At 38.5% G+C, this 15037-nt stretch overlaps 4 protein-coding genes across 4 annotated transcripts; 1 reads left to right on the top strand and 3 right to left on the bottom strand.

Moving 5' to 3' along the window:
* Window positions 1-292: 292 nt before the first annotated feature.
* On the top strand, window positions 293-7954 carry LOC108594296 (WD repeat-containing protein 75). The gene is given in 7 exon segments (XM_033294353.1): window positions 293-524; window positions 593-982; window positions 1035-1689; window positions 1749-1927; window positions 1983-3175; window positions 3672-4042; window positions 7437-7954. Coding segments are annotated over 7 exon segments (3243 nt in total). The 5' UTR covers window positions 293-432; the 3' UTR covers window positions 7800-7954.
* LOC108594297 lies at window positions 4091-5565 on the bottom strand. The gene is made up of 2 exons (XM_017979440.2): window positions 5165-5565; window positions 4091-4448 (listed from the first exon to the last, which is right to left on the bottom strand). Exons 1-2 carry the CDS (start codon window positions 5252-5254, stop codon window positions 4302-4304), a joined length of 237 nt encoding a protein of 78 aa, XP_017834929.1. The 5' UTR covers window positions 5255-5565; the 3' UTR covers window positions 4091-4301.
* A 120-nt stretch (window positions 7955-8074) lies between the features above and the next one.
* On the bottom strand, window positions 8075-12633 carry LOC108605834 (CG14397). Its single transcript, XM_017995645.2, has 3 exons — window positions 12616-12633; window positions 8219-8441; window positions 8075-8167 (listed from the first exon to the last, which is right to left on the bottom strand). Coding segments are annotated over exons 1-3 (318 nt in total). The 5' UTR covers window positions 12618-12633.
* Window positions 12634-13597: 964 nt separating this feature from the next.
* On the bottom strand, window positions 13598-14916 carry LOC108600259. The gene has a single exon (XM_017988218.2). The coding sequence runs from the start codon at window positions 14906-14908 to the stop codon at window positions 13664-13666; it is 1245 nt and encodes a 414-aa protein (XP_017843707.2). The 5' UTR covers window positions 14909-14916; the 3' UTR covers window positions 13598-13663.
* Between the last annotated feature and the right edge of the window lie 121 nt (window positions 14917-15037).

Raw genomic sequence — 15037 nt, 5'->3', positions numbered from 1 at the left:
AGTAGTGCTGGGCAAACTATCGTACAAGCTATCGATGATATATCGATTTTTCTTAAGTGTACCGCTATAAAAATTAATTTATTTTTATGTTTTGTATGGCTGTATTTTGATAGGTTACAAATTGTTTTGCTATTTTAAGCGACTGTTAGCTCTTTTAATTGCTAATGTGGCTGCCTATAGATAATTGAACATAACAATATTATTGTGTTGGCATTTGCCAACACTCTGACATGTGGCCTATTATTATCGCTGCCCGCCACATCTAGCTGCTGTCATCACTATGTAGCCCAGCTCTAGCTACACGTGCGGTTCGGTTTTATGATTTGAGTTGAAAATACTGGCATAAATTATATATTTTAAGCATAAAAACCGTTGTGTTTGAGTGTACAAGCTGGAAATACTGCTGCAGCTGGCTTTATACAAAATAAAGCCATGAATTTCGACGATGAGGACAAGCTGGAGCTGCAGCATTTGGCTGGCGGCAACATTGTACAACATGCGCCCGTTTTTTCCACAATGGGCAGGTTAGTTATGACTTGAATATAAAAATATAAGCAAATGTATCTGAACATGTTTGTATGGCTTTTGACAGATTTGTATTTATACGCTGTGGACTCAAGGTGCAGGTGTTTGTGACTAGCACAGGTGAGCTGACACGAGAGCTAACAGATGCAACGTCGACGCTGATAAGTCTGGAGATGGATTTAAAAAAGCAGCCAGATTTGCTGTATGGCTGCACCAACACGGGACAGCTGCTGCACTGGCATTGGCGCACAGGCGTGCTGCAAAATGATTTACAATTGAACTTGGGCCAGGATGGCTTGGAAATTTTAACTTTCAACTTGTTGGACTTGTATCAAGAAGGCGAGTCTGCAACTGCTTTTGTAACAGCCAAACGCAAGAGTGGCGAGAACTGTTTGTTTTTGGTCACAACTATCACAAGGCAACAGAATTTCATGTCAATTGCGAGCTGAAGCTCAAAGTAGTTTTCTTGAATATCTTATTATTATTTATAAACAACCTGTTGCTTGCAGAGTGCGCACGCCTATGGTAGATGTAAGCAAGGGTGCTTTTAAATATATTTTGTTCTCGCAAGGACATTATGTGTACGTGCTAAACTATAAGACGTGGCAGTTTGCGCGTTATCAGAACCAACACAAAGAGCCTGTGACCTGTGTGCGTATGAGTCCTAACGAAGAAATGGCTGCTACGGGTGATCAGCATGGTCGCATATATATCTGGCGCAACATCGATGATGCCAAGCATGTGCAAGCCACGGAATTGCATTGGCATAATACGGCCGTAACTAGCATTGCCTTCACACCGACGGGCACGAGTTTGTACAGCGCTGGTCATGAATCGGTGCTGGTCAAATGGAATTTAAAAAAGAATCATGTACGCGACTTTTTGCCACGCATGTCCAGCATTGTGCGTCACATAGTCATAAGCGATGGCAACGAACATGTGCTCTGCTCCACAGACGACAATGCGCTGCAGTTTATCAGTCCAGATCAAATGAGTTTGCAGTCGACGCTACAACACTTTACCTATGCGCTGCCCGATAAAACAGGCAAGAGCATGTTTCCCATCGGCTTGTGCCTGAATCCACGCACCAATACGTTAGTGCTGAATGGACGCATTGGACATCTGCAGTTCTTCTCGGCGTATCAAAAGAGCTTGCTCTACAATGTGAGCAGACTCTAAGTTAAGCCTTTCAATTGTTATTAATGGCATATTTATCTGTTTAGTTGCGCGTTGTGGATACAAATATCAACTCACAAGAAGCCAATCGCATTATTTACAATATCAATATCACATGCGCTGCTTTCAATATTGATTGGATGGCCACTGGTGAAGTTTACAACGATCATCGTAACTTTGTTGAGCTGCGCCTTAAGTTTTGGCAATACCAAGAGAAGATGCAAAGGTAAAAGGCGACCACTTTAACTGTTAAACATAATAAATATTTCGTTTCTTTGCAGTTATGTTCTAAATACCAACATAGAACTGCCACATGAGCAAGGCTTTCAGGCCATAGCCTTCTCCAATCAGTTTAAGGTGAATAATTTGCGTTGCGCTAGCGCTGGCAAGGATAATGTCATCAAGCTATGGACTCTGGGTGACACGGAGAACATTTACAAACGCGGCGGCACCATGTGGAGCTGTGTGGCACAAACGCAGTACAAGCAACAAACGCTGGGCAGCATTTGCTTCTCACAGGATGGCAGCTTGCTGGCTGCAGGCTATGGCAGCGCATTGGTGTTGTATGATGCGGGCAGCTTGAGTTTGTTACATGCTCTGAGCACTGCTGCGGGCTTGAGTGGCGTCATGGCCAAGGCGCAGCTGCGTCTAGCACAAACGCCTGTGAATGGCTGCCGCAAGGAGCTGGCGCAGCAGCGACAAGCACTTTGGCAACTGCTGCAGAAGCTGCTCAACAACAACAATGATCCGCAGCTGGTGGAGCAGGCCAAGCAACTCATAGCCAGCGCGCCCAGCGTTCAAGTGAGCAAGACAGAGCAAAAACCAACAGCTCAGGAGTCCATCTTCAAGCACATTATGCAAATGTCTGAGCTGGACTTGCATCAGAAGCTGCAGCTGCTGCGTCGCTTTGACATTGAATGCCAGGTGCCCAATGGTTTCCAGCGTCGTCTATTCAAATACTTGAAAGTAAGTCTGGCGGATCCCATCGAATGCCACCAGCGTTTGCTTAAGCTCAATGCGCGCCTGCTGCGTCTGCAGCCGCGTGAACGCTTCAAGGCCAAGCAGCGTTTGTCGCGCGTCTGCGAGCGTCGTCAGAGCTACGAGAAAATTGTCAAGAATGATTTGCTGACGCTGTTTAGCGTGCTGCACATAGATGAAACCACCAAGCCAAAAGCTGCCACGCCCAAGTCAACACCACTCAAGCGCAAACGCAACAGCAGCGCCTCAGCTCCAGCTGCGGCCGCAACTCAGCCACTGATACCAGGAGCGCCGTTCCAGAGCATGGCGCAAATATCACAAGTGCAATTTGGTGCTGGTGCGCAGGCGCATCTGGTGGCGGTATGCACCGAGTCCCGTGTGCTTATCTGGAATCTAATGACGCTACGCCTGCAAGCCGGCCTCAAGCTCTCGGTGCGGCAGCTTGCCTTTGATCCGCTCACCAATCTTATCGCTGCCGTAACGCGCAATGATGAATGTAAGTTTATCCACTTAATTTCAGCTACTTAAATTCGATGTTCAAGTTATCAAGCAATTATTAGTGAAAAGATCGAATCGAATAACGCATTGAATTTTCTTTTGAATTCCATTTAATTCATTTAAAGTTTATTTAATTTCAATTCATTCTGTTAAGCTCAACAATTCATAAATTTAAAAAATAGTAACTTCTAGTTTTAAATTAAATTATTTAATTTCAATCAATCAATTTCATTTAATTTATCAATCAATTTGAATGAAAGTAAAACAAATCAAATACTTAAATAGACAGAAAAGAAAGAGAAACAGTGCAATAATAAATAAGAACTAAATTTTAATTTATTACTATTTTAATTCCTTGAACTTAATAATCTCTTAATCTAACAATATTTTTGCATTAATGCTTCATAGTTTAAGTATTGCATAACTCATACTGCAGCTCTATTATAAATAGATAATTGCCATTATTAATTAATTAATTTGCACTCAACCCACAGTGCATGTTTTTCAACCCAATGTGCCGTTGCCAGTCTATCAGCGGAGACAGCTGCCCAAGCTATTTGGCTTAGTCTGGCTGCCACGACGTCAGCCTAAACAGAGTTCCATCAATGTGGACTGGCAGGCGCAGTCGACGCTGCATATGCTGACCGAAGACAAAGAGATTGTCTATCTGGCCACGCCCGGACAGAGCACAACAGATGATGCACCAGCGCCCATATCCTTTGCGCAACCGGCTCAGGAACAACTACAGCAATATGCAACCTTCGGCAGCTTTGTGGCCAAACAGCAAATGACCGAAATGAAGGATTTGCCCAAGAGCAGTGGTCCACTGATAGTTGGACGTGGTGTCCACAGCGCAGTGAATGCGGTAAGTCTAGTTATTGAATTCCCTTCTGCGTTTGTTTAATGTTTTTTATTGAAATCTTACGCGCTATGAAGTACAATTGGTTAGGCTTAGATATAAATTCATTTTAAATATAAATATTTTTTGGTTATACGCTTTGGTCTGTTTAGAAATCCTGTTCAAAAGCTACTCTATATAAATTTAATTGTAATTGTAATTCGTTTTGTTGTTGCTCAGTCCTCTGCATTTGTTGTTGCTGTTTATGTTTTGACTGTGCTTTAGTCTATTTCTTACGCTTGCGTATGAGCACATCTCCTAGACGTGGAGCTGTGGGCACGCGCAAGTGTCGACAACGTCGCATCATCAGCACATCGTGCTTGAAGTAGCGTAAGCAATGCCATTGGGGCACCTTGGGCATCAGCTGTTGGTGCTGGAATTATGAAATAGTATTAGATTAAAGAAGCAGCAGTAAAAGCTTAAGGGTAGATTAGTTACTTCAAAAAAAAGTATAAAATAAATAAATTAATTAAGTCTTTTATCAGCTTCGATAGTAAATTGTTAAATTTTATTACTAGTCTAGTCGCAATTTCTATTTTATTCTATACAATTTTGAAATCTTTTCAAACTACCCTTTAGGCTCACGATCTCTAGTAAAAATAGCAGCAATTTGCATAAAATATGCTCGTGTGTAGTAACGCGATTCTCTTAAAGCTAATGCCTTTCAATTGGTTGAGTAGTTGAAAAATTGTCATAGGTCTTTTACTTAAGATAATTCCCATACAGAGCTCAGAGACAAAAGTCTTGTCTCTTCCTGAAGTTCAAAGTGCTTGAGATTAATCACTTTGTTATTTCGAAATTTTAAACACCTCGAATTTTTTGTTGACTCTTGATAAGGAGTGAACTTCCCGCATATTATATAATCAAGTGGAAATGTTCTGATCATTTAAACATTTCAGCTCTATAAATAGTCAAGCTGATTAACAGCCGCCCAAGTCGTGTTTATTGTTTTTTTTAAATAGAAAGCAAACTATTTTCAGTAGGCACTACATTGTCGTTGGAGCATGCGAGGCACATTTTGTTTATAAACTTTTTGCGCCATAGCGCTCCAAACTTCGTTTTCAACCCCCAACCCTTTGGGAAACTCACCTCATTCACAATTGGCACAGGTCCAGCTTGCGCCCAGGCGAACAGCGCTAGACTCATCAGCGCTATGACAGCAACAAAGTTGGGCCACATTTTGTGTTATTTTTGCAACTTGACTGCACTGCACGGTTTTCTTTCTTTTTTTTTGTCAATTATTTAATAATAAATTCTGCGCTTTATTGTCGCTTGTTTTTTGGCTCAAGTGGCGCTGGCGCTTTGTGTTGCGTGCTATGAACTTTTTTGGATTTTTATTACTTTTCCTGCTGCGCTCGCTGGCGTATGTTGTTATATTTCCGTAAACTTTTTGCGGCACGCGCTTCCGTTTTTTGTCCAACCTCCAGTGCTGAGACTACTCAGTGGCGCTCTCTTCGACTGCTCCGGTTAAATGTTAGCCGACTGTTGGAGCACATTGCAATTTATATGCCGCATTGCCGACATCTCGTCCGCTTCTCGTGCGTGACATGCTCTCATTATTCTAAGCCACGAACTACACGAAGCTCGTAAACTTCGGTTTGTTATGGTTGCTCTCGTTCGTTCGCTTACTGTGTGACTCTCGCTCTCCTCTCTTACTTCTACACTTATCGCTGCATTTACTGCAAGCAGCAGTGCAGGCACGACGCCCACTTCAATTGAGCTTGCGCTCATTTTTATACACTTTGCAATTTTTATTAAAAGTGCAAGAGGGTATACGGAATTTGTGCAAGTGTTTGTAACAGGCAAAAGAAGGCGTGGCCGAGCAGATATCATATATATATATATTCTTGCTTAGCAGTACAAACTGAGTCGATTGAGCAATGTTTGCTAGCTGTCGTCTTATGAGCCAACAAAAACTCGCAGAGTATAAGAGCTAGAGCAAACAAATTTGATATGCAGTTCCTTCTAATCCCGGAGCAGTACGCTTTCATTGTTTTAGCTGTATTCCCCTTCCCTATTAACTGCAAATCGGCCAAAAATTTAAGAAAAAAAACCAATTTACGCCCAAAATATTTTTTAAAATTTTAAAATAAATAACTCACAAGCCGAGACATATTCTTGACTAAAATTGAGCCAAACTTTCGATTGGATAAATAACTTTTAACATATTTTAATTTTAAATTAGCATATAGACTGCAATATTCAATTCAAAAATACTGCTTTGCATTCATTTTCATTTACAGTTGACATACAAAGTGTATCGAAAAGTTGTCTGTGCCCAACTTTAAGTGCGTTCTTCTATATTTTGGCACGTAGTACTCTTGCTCCACTCTCTTTGCTCTTTGCTGCCCGCGTCAGAGCTTTGTTCTCTTTGACGCTTTGTCATTCAATTGGTTCTTTGTTTATGCGTGCGTCGTTTATTGTTGCGTGCCTAGGTGTGCTCTTTTTTATGCTTTATTATTGTTGCACGCATCTATTGTTGCTACTTTATGGTGCAGTCCGCAACACCGAAATTCACTCTCTAGGGAGCTATTTGCAAGCGTAGGCACTAGGCACTTGTAATTGATTGTAATGCGCACACACTTGCTGAGCTGAGCTAATTAGCTTGACTGTGCTCAATTCTTCGCTTTTTTAACTAGTTACGAGTGGTTACTGCAAGCTGCAATTGATGAGCATATAATTTCATGTTTAAAACTGATTCACTTTGTTGTTTGCTTCCTTCTGCTCAATTACAACTTAATTAATAATTCTTTAGAAAGACAAAGTGTGACACACAATTGCAAAATAAGAAAGCCCCTAACAGTAAAATACGCATGCGCGAAGGTTAATAGATTTGAGCACTTGAGTGTTTTGGATTTCACAACACACCACGACGAAGAGACGCGCAATGACAAACTCATAAAAGACAACAACAATAAAAACTTAAAGTAAACCGTAACTAAATCATGTGATTACGAACTTGAACCATAAGCTGAAGGCGCGCGCGCCCAAAAAATAAATAAGAAGAAAAAATTCCACAACGCAATGCGCGTTTAATTTACAAATAAAAAAAAAACATGCAGAAGAGCTGATGCTCTATAATATAAAATAGGCAGATCGCTAAGCCGAAGCAGCAATTTGATGAATTAATATGAGATTATGTTATCAATCCTATATTTAATATATAGAGCATGAGAATAGTTTGAGAAGTAAATGTCTTCTAGTAAATTTTAAGATTTGTATATGAACAGAAGCTCCTCTAAACGTCGAATACTCTTTCTCTATACCTCCAAACCGCGTAACACAGTTTTTTGAACCTTTTACAAGGTCAATGCCAATTAATATTATCTAATTCACATTTTCTTTTCTTTATTATTTTTAGTTGGTCAATTTGTCCGCCCACACGATGCCTGCCATGAGTTTGATCTGTGGGGAATTTATTAAAACGTTGCTAACGCCTGCCGAGACGGAAGCTGCAGAGACGACGCCGCATAGCAACGGCCAGGTGAATGGCAATGGACTGCATCACGTACATGAAGAAAGCGACGAGGAGGAGGAGGCGGAGCAGCTGGACAGAGCTGAGGAAACGGCTGTGCTGCAGCTGGCGGAAACAACGGAAATGCGCAAGAAGCTGCTTGTGGAAAATGAGCAACTGAAGCAGCAGAACAGCAAGGAATATGCACAACAGTCGCTGGATGCGCGACTGCAGCGCATGGCGAAGCTCGAGGTGGAGCTGAGCTTTTAATTAATAAGATTAAAATACACTTATATTTTGCATATGGCACACAGATCGACAGACAGAGAGTTTATGCTAAGTCTATAGTTGTTGTAATAAATTCTTATGACTATATTTTGTATAAAAGAAATACTGAAGCTATACACACATGTATAAAATAATTAATAAACAATGCAGTTATTTTTTTACAAGCGCAGCAAGTTTGTATATGATTAAAACGTAATTATTTTGTTAACTTAAATTAATGACTGCAGTTCTTTATTTCATTATGAGTTACAAATTGTTTAAAAGTATTGACGTCTTGGTATTAAACCAGCATGAGACAGCACATTATAGATTTCCATGCGTGGTATCTTCTCCGCCTGACGCTCCAGCACCTGTAAGATACAAAGTGTAAGCTGCAGATAAAATTGCTAAAGCTTACTTACGACTTGTTCGCCTGGCCCAAACCAGCTGGATCTGGCTAAAGCATCACGCACGCGTGGCGTCTTGTAGAAAGGATTTTGAAAGTGCTGTGGCAAGCTTTGCTCCCAGGCGGCATTCTCAAGCACTGCAATGTGTTGCAAGTTGCGCTGCGGATGCGCGCTGCTCAACGTTAAGCTGATGAGCAACAGAGTTAGAGAAATATACAGACGATGGCACGGCGGGCACCTGGATGAAAAATATAACTAAATCAGTTGCCGAAATAAAGTGCACACAAGTTAAATAGTTTATTATATAATTGAAGTATATTTTTTAAACTCAAAGAGTAAATTAATATATATATTTTACTCAATATTTATTTTAAACTCAAAGAGTAAACTAATTGAGGCATGTTATTTAGAAAATTTGTTTTTGAATTTATTAAAGTTTTCATAAAGATTTTCTAGCCTTATGATTGATTTATAAATATCAAGAGTAGTCCATGTATAAGAATTCAAATCAGAATTGCGCCTGTAGCTTTAAATTTAATTAATTTAATAACAAAGTAAGGGCAATATATAGTATATTACGATGGCACCTAAACGAAATCAGCTGCCAAAGAAAACAAAAGTTTATTACATAATTAAAATATCTTGCTTAACTCCAGGAGTAAACTAATCGATGCGTGTATATTATTTAGAATATTTGGTTTAAATTACTCAAAGTCTATTTGATAATGATAAATTAATAAATATCGAGGGCAGACCTTATGCTAGAATTTGAGCCAAATCCAAATTTCTCTTAAAGGTTTTATATTAACTAATTGAGCAACAGAGTCAGAGCAATATATAGGCGATGGTAGGGCAGACACGTAAACAAAAGATGAAACCAGATCAGTTGTCGAGAAAAGCAGCACACAACTTTAATAGTTTATTACATAATTGAACTGTCTTTTTAAACTCAAAGAGTAATATAATCGATGCGTGTGTTATTTAGAAAATTTAATGAAAGATTTCTTAAAGATAAATTTAAAAATATCAGTCAAATCAGAATTGCTCTTAAAGCTTTTAATTCAATTAATTGAGCAACAAAATTAGAGCAATATAAAGGCGATGCCACCTAAACAAAAGATGAAACCAGATCAGTTGCCGAAAAAAAAAACAAAAAGTTTAATAGTGTGTGTGTTAAATTATTATTATGTTTATTACATAATGTTGGCGTGCATATGATATTGCAAGTTTCCGCCTGTCACGCATGTACACGCACTCGCTCTCGCAGGTAAAGCTGCTCCACGCCTAAAAACTGGACTGGACAACCAAGTCAGCCGACTTGCTGTTCAACTATATGCACATATATCCTCTACTATATCTTATGCGTTTGCTTGATTAAAGTTGTTGTCATGTGACTCTCCAGCAGACACGTCTACGCTCATTTCCTAGATGTCGCGTGCTGTGCCGTCACTTTGGTGCGTACACACACACACAGACACATATAGAGTGTGTGTGTGTGTGTGTGTGTAGTGAACGGCCCAGTTTAGCTGTAAAAAGATCCCTGATCTTTTGGCTTAAATTGAATAACCGGCAGTCGTTTGGCTTTTTGCTGTTTCGATGATATAAGTCTTGGACTTGATTTTGCCAACTGAAGTCGATTGCATTTACCGCAAACGCCCTTTGCTTTAAGCCAACTCATGAACATCATTATGAACATGGAAGGCACAGCTAAGATTACATGATTACAACAGGAAGTGCTTAAGGTATATACGATATGCCCTTAAGACAATGTGAAATAGAAAGTAAGTCTTTTATATTAGAAGTGCTGCGATTTCCAATCAATTTCATTATATTTTCTTAAACTAGAATGGGAATCGCTTAGCGATGTTATTTTAACAATTTGTATTTCAATTTGTATAACTAAGGCGGTTTTTATATTTATGGAAAATTGCGAGCAGTTTAGGTATTAGAATTGCATTAATATTAATTCATTTGCATCGCTTGCTGTATTAACTATACGATATTATAAAATTTAAATGTTTGAAGTTAGTTTAAGACATACTATTTCTATTGCTAATCAATATATAATATATAATTGCCTTATATTGCAAATTTAAGTCTTTTTTTTTAAAGCGATTTGATATTTGTATTTGTTTGGTGCGAAGAATTAAGAAAGTTGAAAGATTCTAAGCAATTACCTTACATTAAATTCAATTATTCTGAATAACTCTTAAAATTTGGCTATTACTTTTTAATTATTTGCAATCGTAATGAAGCAGTATCGAAATAATTGCAATTAATGATGAGTTTACATTAAAAAACAATTCTAATTAGCAATGATTACAATTATTGTAGGCATGGCTTTAAGTTAGTTTTTATGCTGCATTTTAAGCATTTTTATTAAATTGAACTCAAGCAAAAATATTATTCAATTCAGTCAACAGCTCTAACATATAAATCTAGTTATTGTTACTCTTCAACTTCTTCTACTAATTACATTCATTTGCAACAAACTTACTTTCAACAGCTGCTAATTAGCAACTAATTTACTTTGTGGATTTCAGATTTAATAAATATATTTACACGGCAACATCCTCAATGTTGTAACCTTGTAACTGTTAAAAGCGAAAACAACAGTTGGCACAATTTACGAGCAAACAGGGGGGAAGGGCAATGGTAAACATGTAATAAGCCATCTGTGTGAGTTTAAGACTAAGCTTAACTATCAAGGCCTGCAGCGCTTTGACTCTTCGAGACCTTTCACTATATCATTGCATATTGCTGACAATTGCAGCTGAAGCTGTTAAAGATTTCCTCATTGTATGCAAAAAAATATGTGTAAACAAATTTATGTCCATAGAACAACAATACGTCAATTTTTGTCAATTAACCGGATGACCCAAATTTTCGGGGTACGTGGATGTGATGCGAGAGCAAAAAAATGCAACTGCCGACGACACCGACGACGACGACGCTGGCAATTGGATTCCATTGACCTAATCAACAACAACAACAGAAACTACGCGTAGCTGTGGCATGTAACGTTGCACTGAGGCAGCAGCTTGGAGACAACAAGCATGACATACAAAAACCTGAAAGAAAAATAAAATTAAATGCCAAGACAGGCGTAGAGACGGACGCACGGACAGACACAAAGCGAGAGAGAGAAGACATGGCAGGTTGCAAAAAGCGCATGCGCACCGCCGTCTCAGTTGCATAATGCACAATGTGCAACTATGCAACAAGAATGTGGGGAGCAGATCCGAAGCAAGACACAAGACACTGAGCAATGGGAATGTCAGTGACAAACATGATGATAATTCGTAATTTCAAATGATTAAATGAAAAAGTTGCATGTTTTCATTTGTGAAGAGATTTCTGTTGATTTTCATGTTTTATTGCTATAAATAGTTTAATATTTGCTTCTTTATATTTAGTCAAACTATACTCTTTGATTTAGGTCAAGTTAGTGTAAATTTTAAATAAATGTAATTCCTTTCTTTTATTATTAGTCTCGGAGTTGTTACTTTGAATTTAAAATTGTTACATTTTTTAATTTATTTTGTATTATTATATAAAAATTTCATTTATTTTACATAACAGTTCAACTCGTTTCTTTTGCTTTTAACATACAATTTTTAAAAGTATTTAAAGACATTATTTTTCAATATATGCATAGCTTTTTTTTCGTTATTTTTACACTCATGGTAATTGAAAAACATTATTATTTATTGCTAAATTGTTAGCTTGTGGTTAAGTCCAAGAATTTCATTGACTTCCAGTAATCTTACAATTGAGCTAGTTTCTTTTTATTTTTACAAACATTTTCAAAACTATTCAAATGCAATATTGTTTTTTAATATGTGCATAAATTATGCTTTTTTTTTAGAAACTATTACACGCCCACAACAAAATGTTTAAGCACAACACGAAAAATTGCACAAAGTGCTGCTTTTGATTACTTCATCAACACCCCGAGGCTTATGGTCAATATTTATATGCACTTTATGTCTACTACTAGGCTAGACAAACACGTAGTGGTCAGCTTGTTAAATTGTTTTTGCTTTTTGTCAACGCCTAAGCTTATTTATAAAATTATGCACGTCATTTAATTGAGCTCGTTGTTCAAGCTGACAAATCTCATTTAATATTTTTATGTTTGGCTAAACTATTTTCGTTGCATTTGTTAAGGAAACGTGACTGTTAAATTGAATTATGCGACCCCAAAGCCGCCGCCGCTGTCAATTTTTATAGTTTTGGTATTTTATTTGCCAAGTTTTGTTATTTCTTTTCGCTTGTCAATATTTATGGCTGCTGTGTGTGTGGGGTCAGCTTGAAGTATTTTGAGTTTGCAAACATTTTTTGCTTGTTTCATTTTTCGCTGGCACATAAATTAAATTTAACTTTTAACACTTGACATAAATTTAACTCACATTTTTATAGCAAATTCAAAAATGTATTTTTTTTTTTGTTCAAAACGCAACGTAATCTTGTCAACCGCTTTGCTTCCACTATCTGTTTTCACTTTCGAGCGCCCGTCAACAAGTTGTTGTGATGATCGCGACCAGTTGGCAACTGAAATGCGCGCTTCAAGCCAAAACATTAAACATTAAAGCAGCGCTCGCAAAAACAAACCAAAATGTGCAGCTTGAGTTGGATTGGCAGCTTAAAAGTTTTCGAATTTCAAATACAACAACAGCGAAAACGAAAACTTAACGAAGTCGCTTAAAAGCTAAGCGTAATGTTTTTTAACGAAGGTTTACTTATAGAACAGCAGATCGGTATCAGTATTGCATTTTTAATAAACTAAACTAATAAATAATAATAAATAATAAACTAAAATAAAAAACTAATAAATTAAATATTATTAAGTATTATTAAATTAAATCTGTAGAATTTGCAAAATCTTCAGCGAAATTAAATCGAATTAGAGACGACTTTTCATACTCGTAGAAGCCTATTTCGAAAATTCAAAATGTAAACCGAATAAAGTCAAATAAAGTTGGAAATTTCAAGCTTTCGCTCTCAAGGACGCGCAGAGCAACATTAGCGTTCCATAATCGATCGAGTGTTATCAAATCTTAGCTTGAATTGTTCATTATACTTCATATTTCTGTTCGCGTGGTATTTCTACTGAAATAAACAGAAATTAATGCATTAATTATCTTTTGTATTCGTTTCAATAACATTTGCCATACAAGCCATCAAAGTTTTATAATCTTTGGTTTACCTCATTAATATTAAATTTTATAATAGTATTTTATTATATTAAATTTATTGAGATTTTATATTTTTGTACGTGATGAGCAAGCTAAAAATTGTTTAGAATTTAGAATAACTTATAAACGCAAGTATATTTAATACATATAATTTTGTGTAATAAAATAAAATATAATATAATATGTACAATAATAATACATTATAGTCAGCTCTTATAAATGTTTAATTAGGAACTGTTTGAGTAGAAATACCGCTCTTAACTCAAGATTGCAGCACATAGTTGTCTACAAAATCCTGCAGCATGTCCAGCAAGCGACTTCGATAAGTCTCATCTGTATTGAAGGCCTTCATGCAGATTTCAATGCGTTTGCGGCTAAAGAAATCTCTGAAGCCATCCGCAGAGCTTGTAAGCTCACGTGTGCAGTTTGTGGGTAAGATGACCAGATGGGAGAACAGCAAACTCTCGATAAGACCGCCAATGCGACACTCCCTCACAGAGTCGTAGAAGTCAGCCTCTGGTAAAATGTTGGCAATATCAAGATCAGCGCGTTTTAGAAATTCCGACATGAAGCGATAATATTCAGCTAGCAGTTCATGCAGATGAGCAGCACGAAATTGACTGGTGGTGGGAATGGAGAGCACTGTGAGCAGATCCATGGCCGGAGGAGCGTAGCGAGCGAGCTGAAAATCCACAAAGCGGCACTGCAAAGGCGTCTCGCCATATTTGCCATATTGAAAGAGAATATTGTTGGCCCAGAGATCGCCATGCGAGACAACATTGAGACGCGTCTTGGAGGTTTGCACCAGCTCGAAAATCTTGCTCATGCGCGGCGTAAAGTTGGCCAGAATATAATCCAAGCGACTTTGATATTTGGGTATGGTTTGTATAAAACACTTGAGCACCTCGCAGGCTTGATTAAAGTTAACCATGCGCAAATGCTCGGGCGGCACATTCAATGGATAGGAGTTCTCCTGCAGCTCCAGGCGCTTGGCACCACGCTGATCCTGTATAATGGAGCCAGCATGCAAGGCAGCCAAAGTCTTGAGGCAACAATGCAGCTGCTCATAGTTGAGCACGCCATCGCGCTCGGCGCCCATGCGATAGTCTTGATCTATAAGATTCTCAAACACCAGCAGATTCTTATCCGCATAGTAACACTTGGGCGCCACCTCAGCCACCACCGCTTGTAGCGCCGGCAGCACATGCTGATAGACGGCAATTTCCTTTTGGAACACGCCAAAGTCCTCCAGATATTCCATGCGTGTGGCATTGCCCTGTGGCGCCGACTTGCAGAAGAAGAGCAGCGTCTTCAGCTCATTGTCCTGCAGTTGCAGCAGCACTTGCAAATAGAAATGACTGCCCAGAAAGCCAGCGGGCGCATCTGAAGTTCGCTGCAGCTGATAGCTGACTATCTCAAAGATGGCGTCAAGCTCATTTTGGTTTAGATAACTCTGGCATAGACCCTGTATATCACTGTTGCTTAGCTCAAGTGCTGTTGCTGCCATTTTATTGCCAACTGTTGTCGCTGCTACCAAATTGCTACAGCTTTATATGAGCTAAACGCTCAGCAGCAGCTAAAGCCAAAGCTGTAAAAGACGCTCCTGATAAGCGCCAGCATCATGTAACCAGGCGCA

The sequence above is a fragment of the Drosophila busckii genome, chromosome 2L (assembly GCF_011750605.1).
Source record: "Drosophila busckii strain San Diego stock center, stock number 13000-0081.31 chromosome 2L, ASM1175060v1, whole genome shotgun sequence".
Taxonomy (NCBI): Eukaryota; Metazoa; Arthropoda; class Insecta; order Diptera; family Drosophilidae; genus Drosophila; species Drosophila busckii.
This window is presented reverse-complemented; position numbering and strand designations above follow the sequence as displayed.

What these genes read in the sequence shown, in the direction of transcription:
- LOC108594297 (XM_017979440.2), bottom strand. Translation starts at nt 5,254, where the DNA reads ATGTGGCCCAACTTTGTTGCTGTCATAGCGCTGATGAGTCTAGCGCTG. An exon ending in CTGTGCCAATTGTGAATGAG is followed by an intron (nt 4,449 to 5,164) that starts GTGAGTTTCCCA and finishes TCATAATTCCAG; the next exon opens with CACCAACAGCTGATGCCCAA.
- LOC108605834 (XM_017995645.2), bottom strand. An exon ending in TTGGGCCAGGCGAACAAGTC is followed by an intron (nt 8,168 to 8,218) that starts GTAAGTAAGCTT and finishes TGTATCTTACAG; the next exon opens with GTGCTGGAGCGTCAGGCGGA.
- LOC108600259 (XM_017988218.2), bottom strand. Translation starts at nt 14,908, where the DNA reads ATGGCAGCAACAGCACTTGAGCTAAGCAACAGTGATATACAGGGTCTA.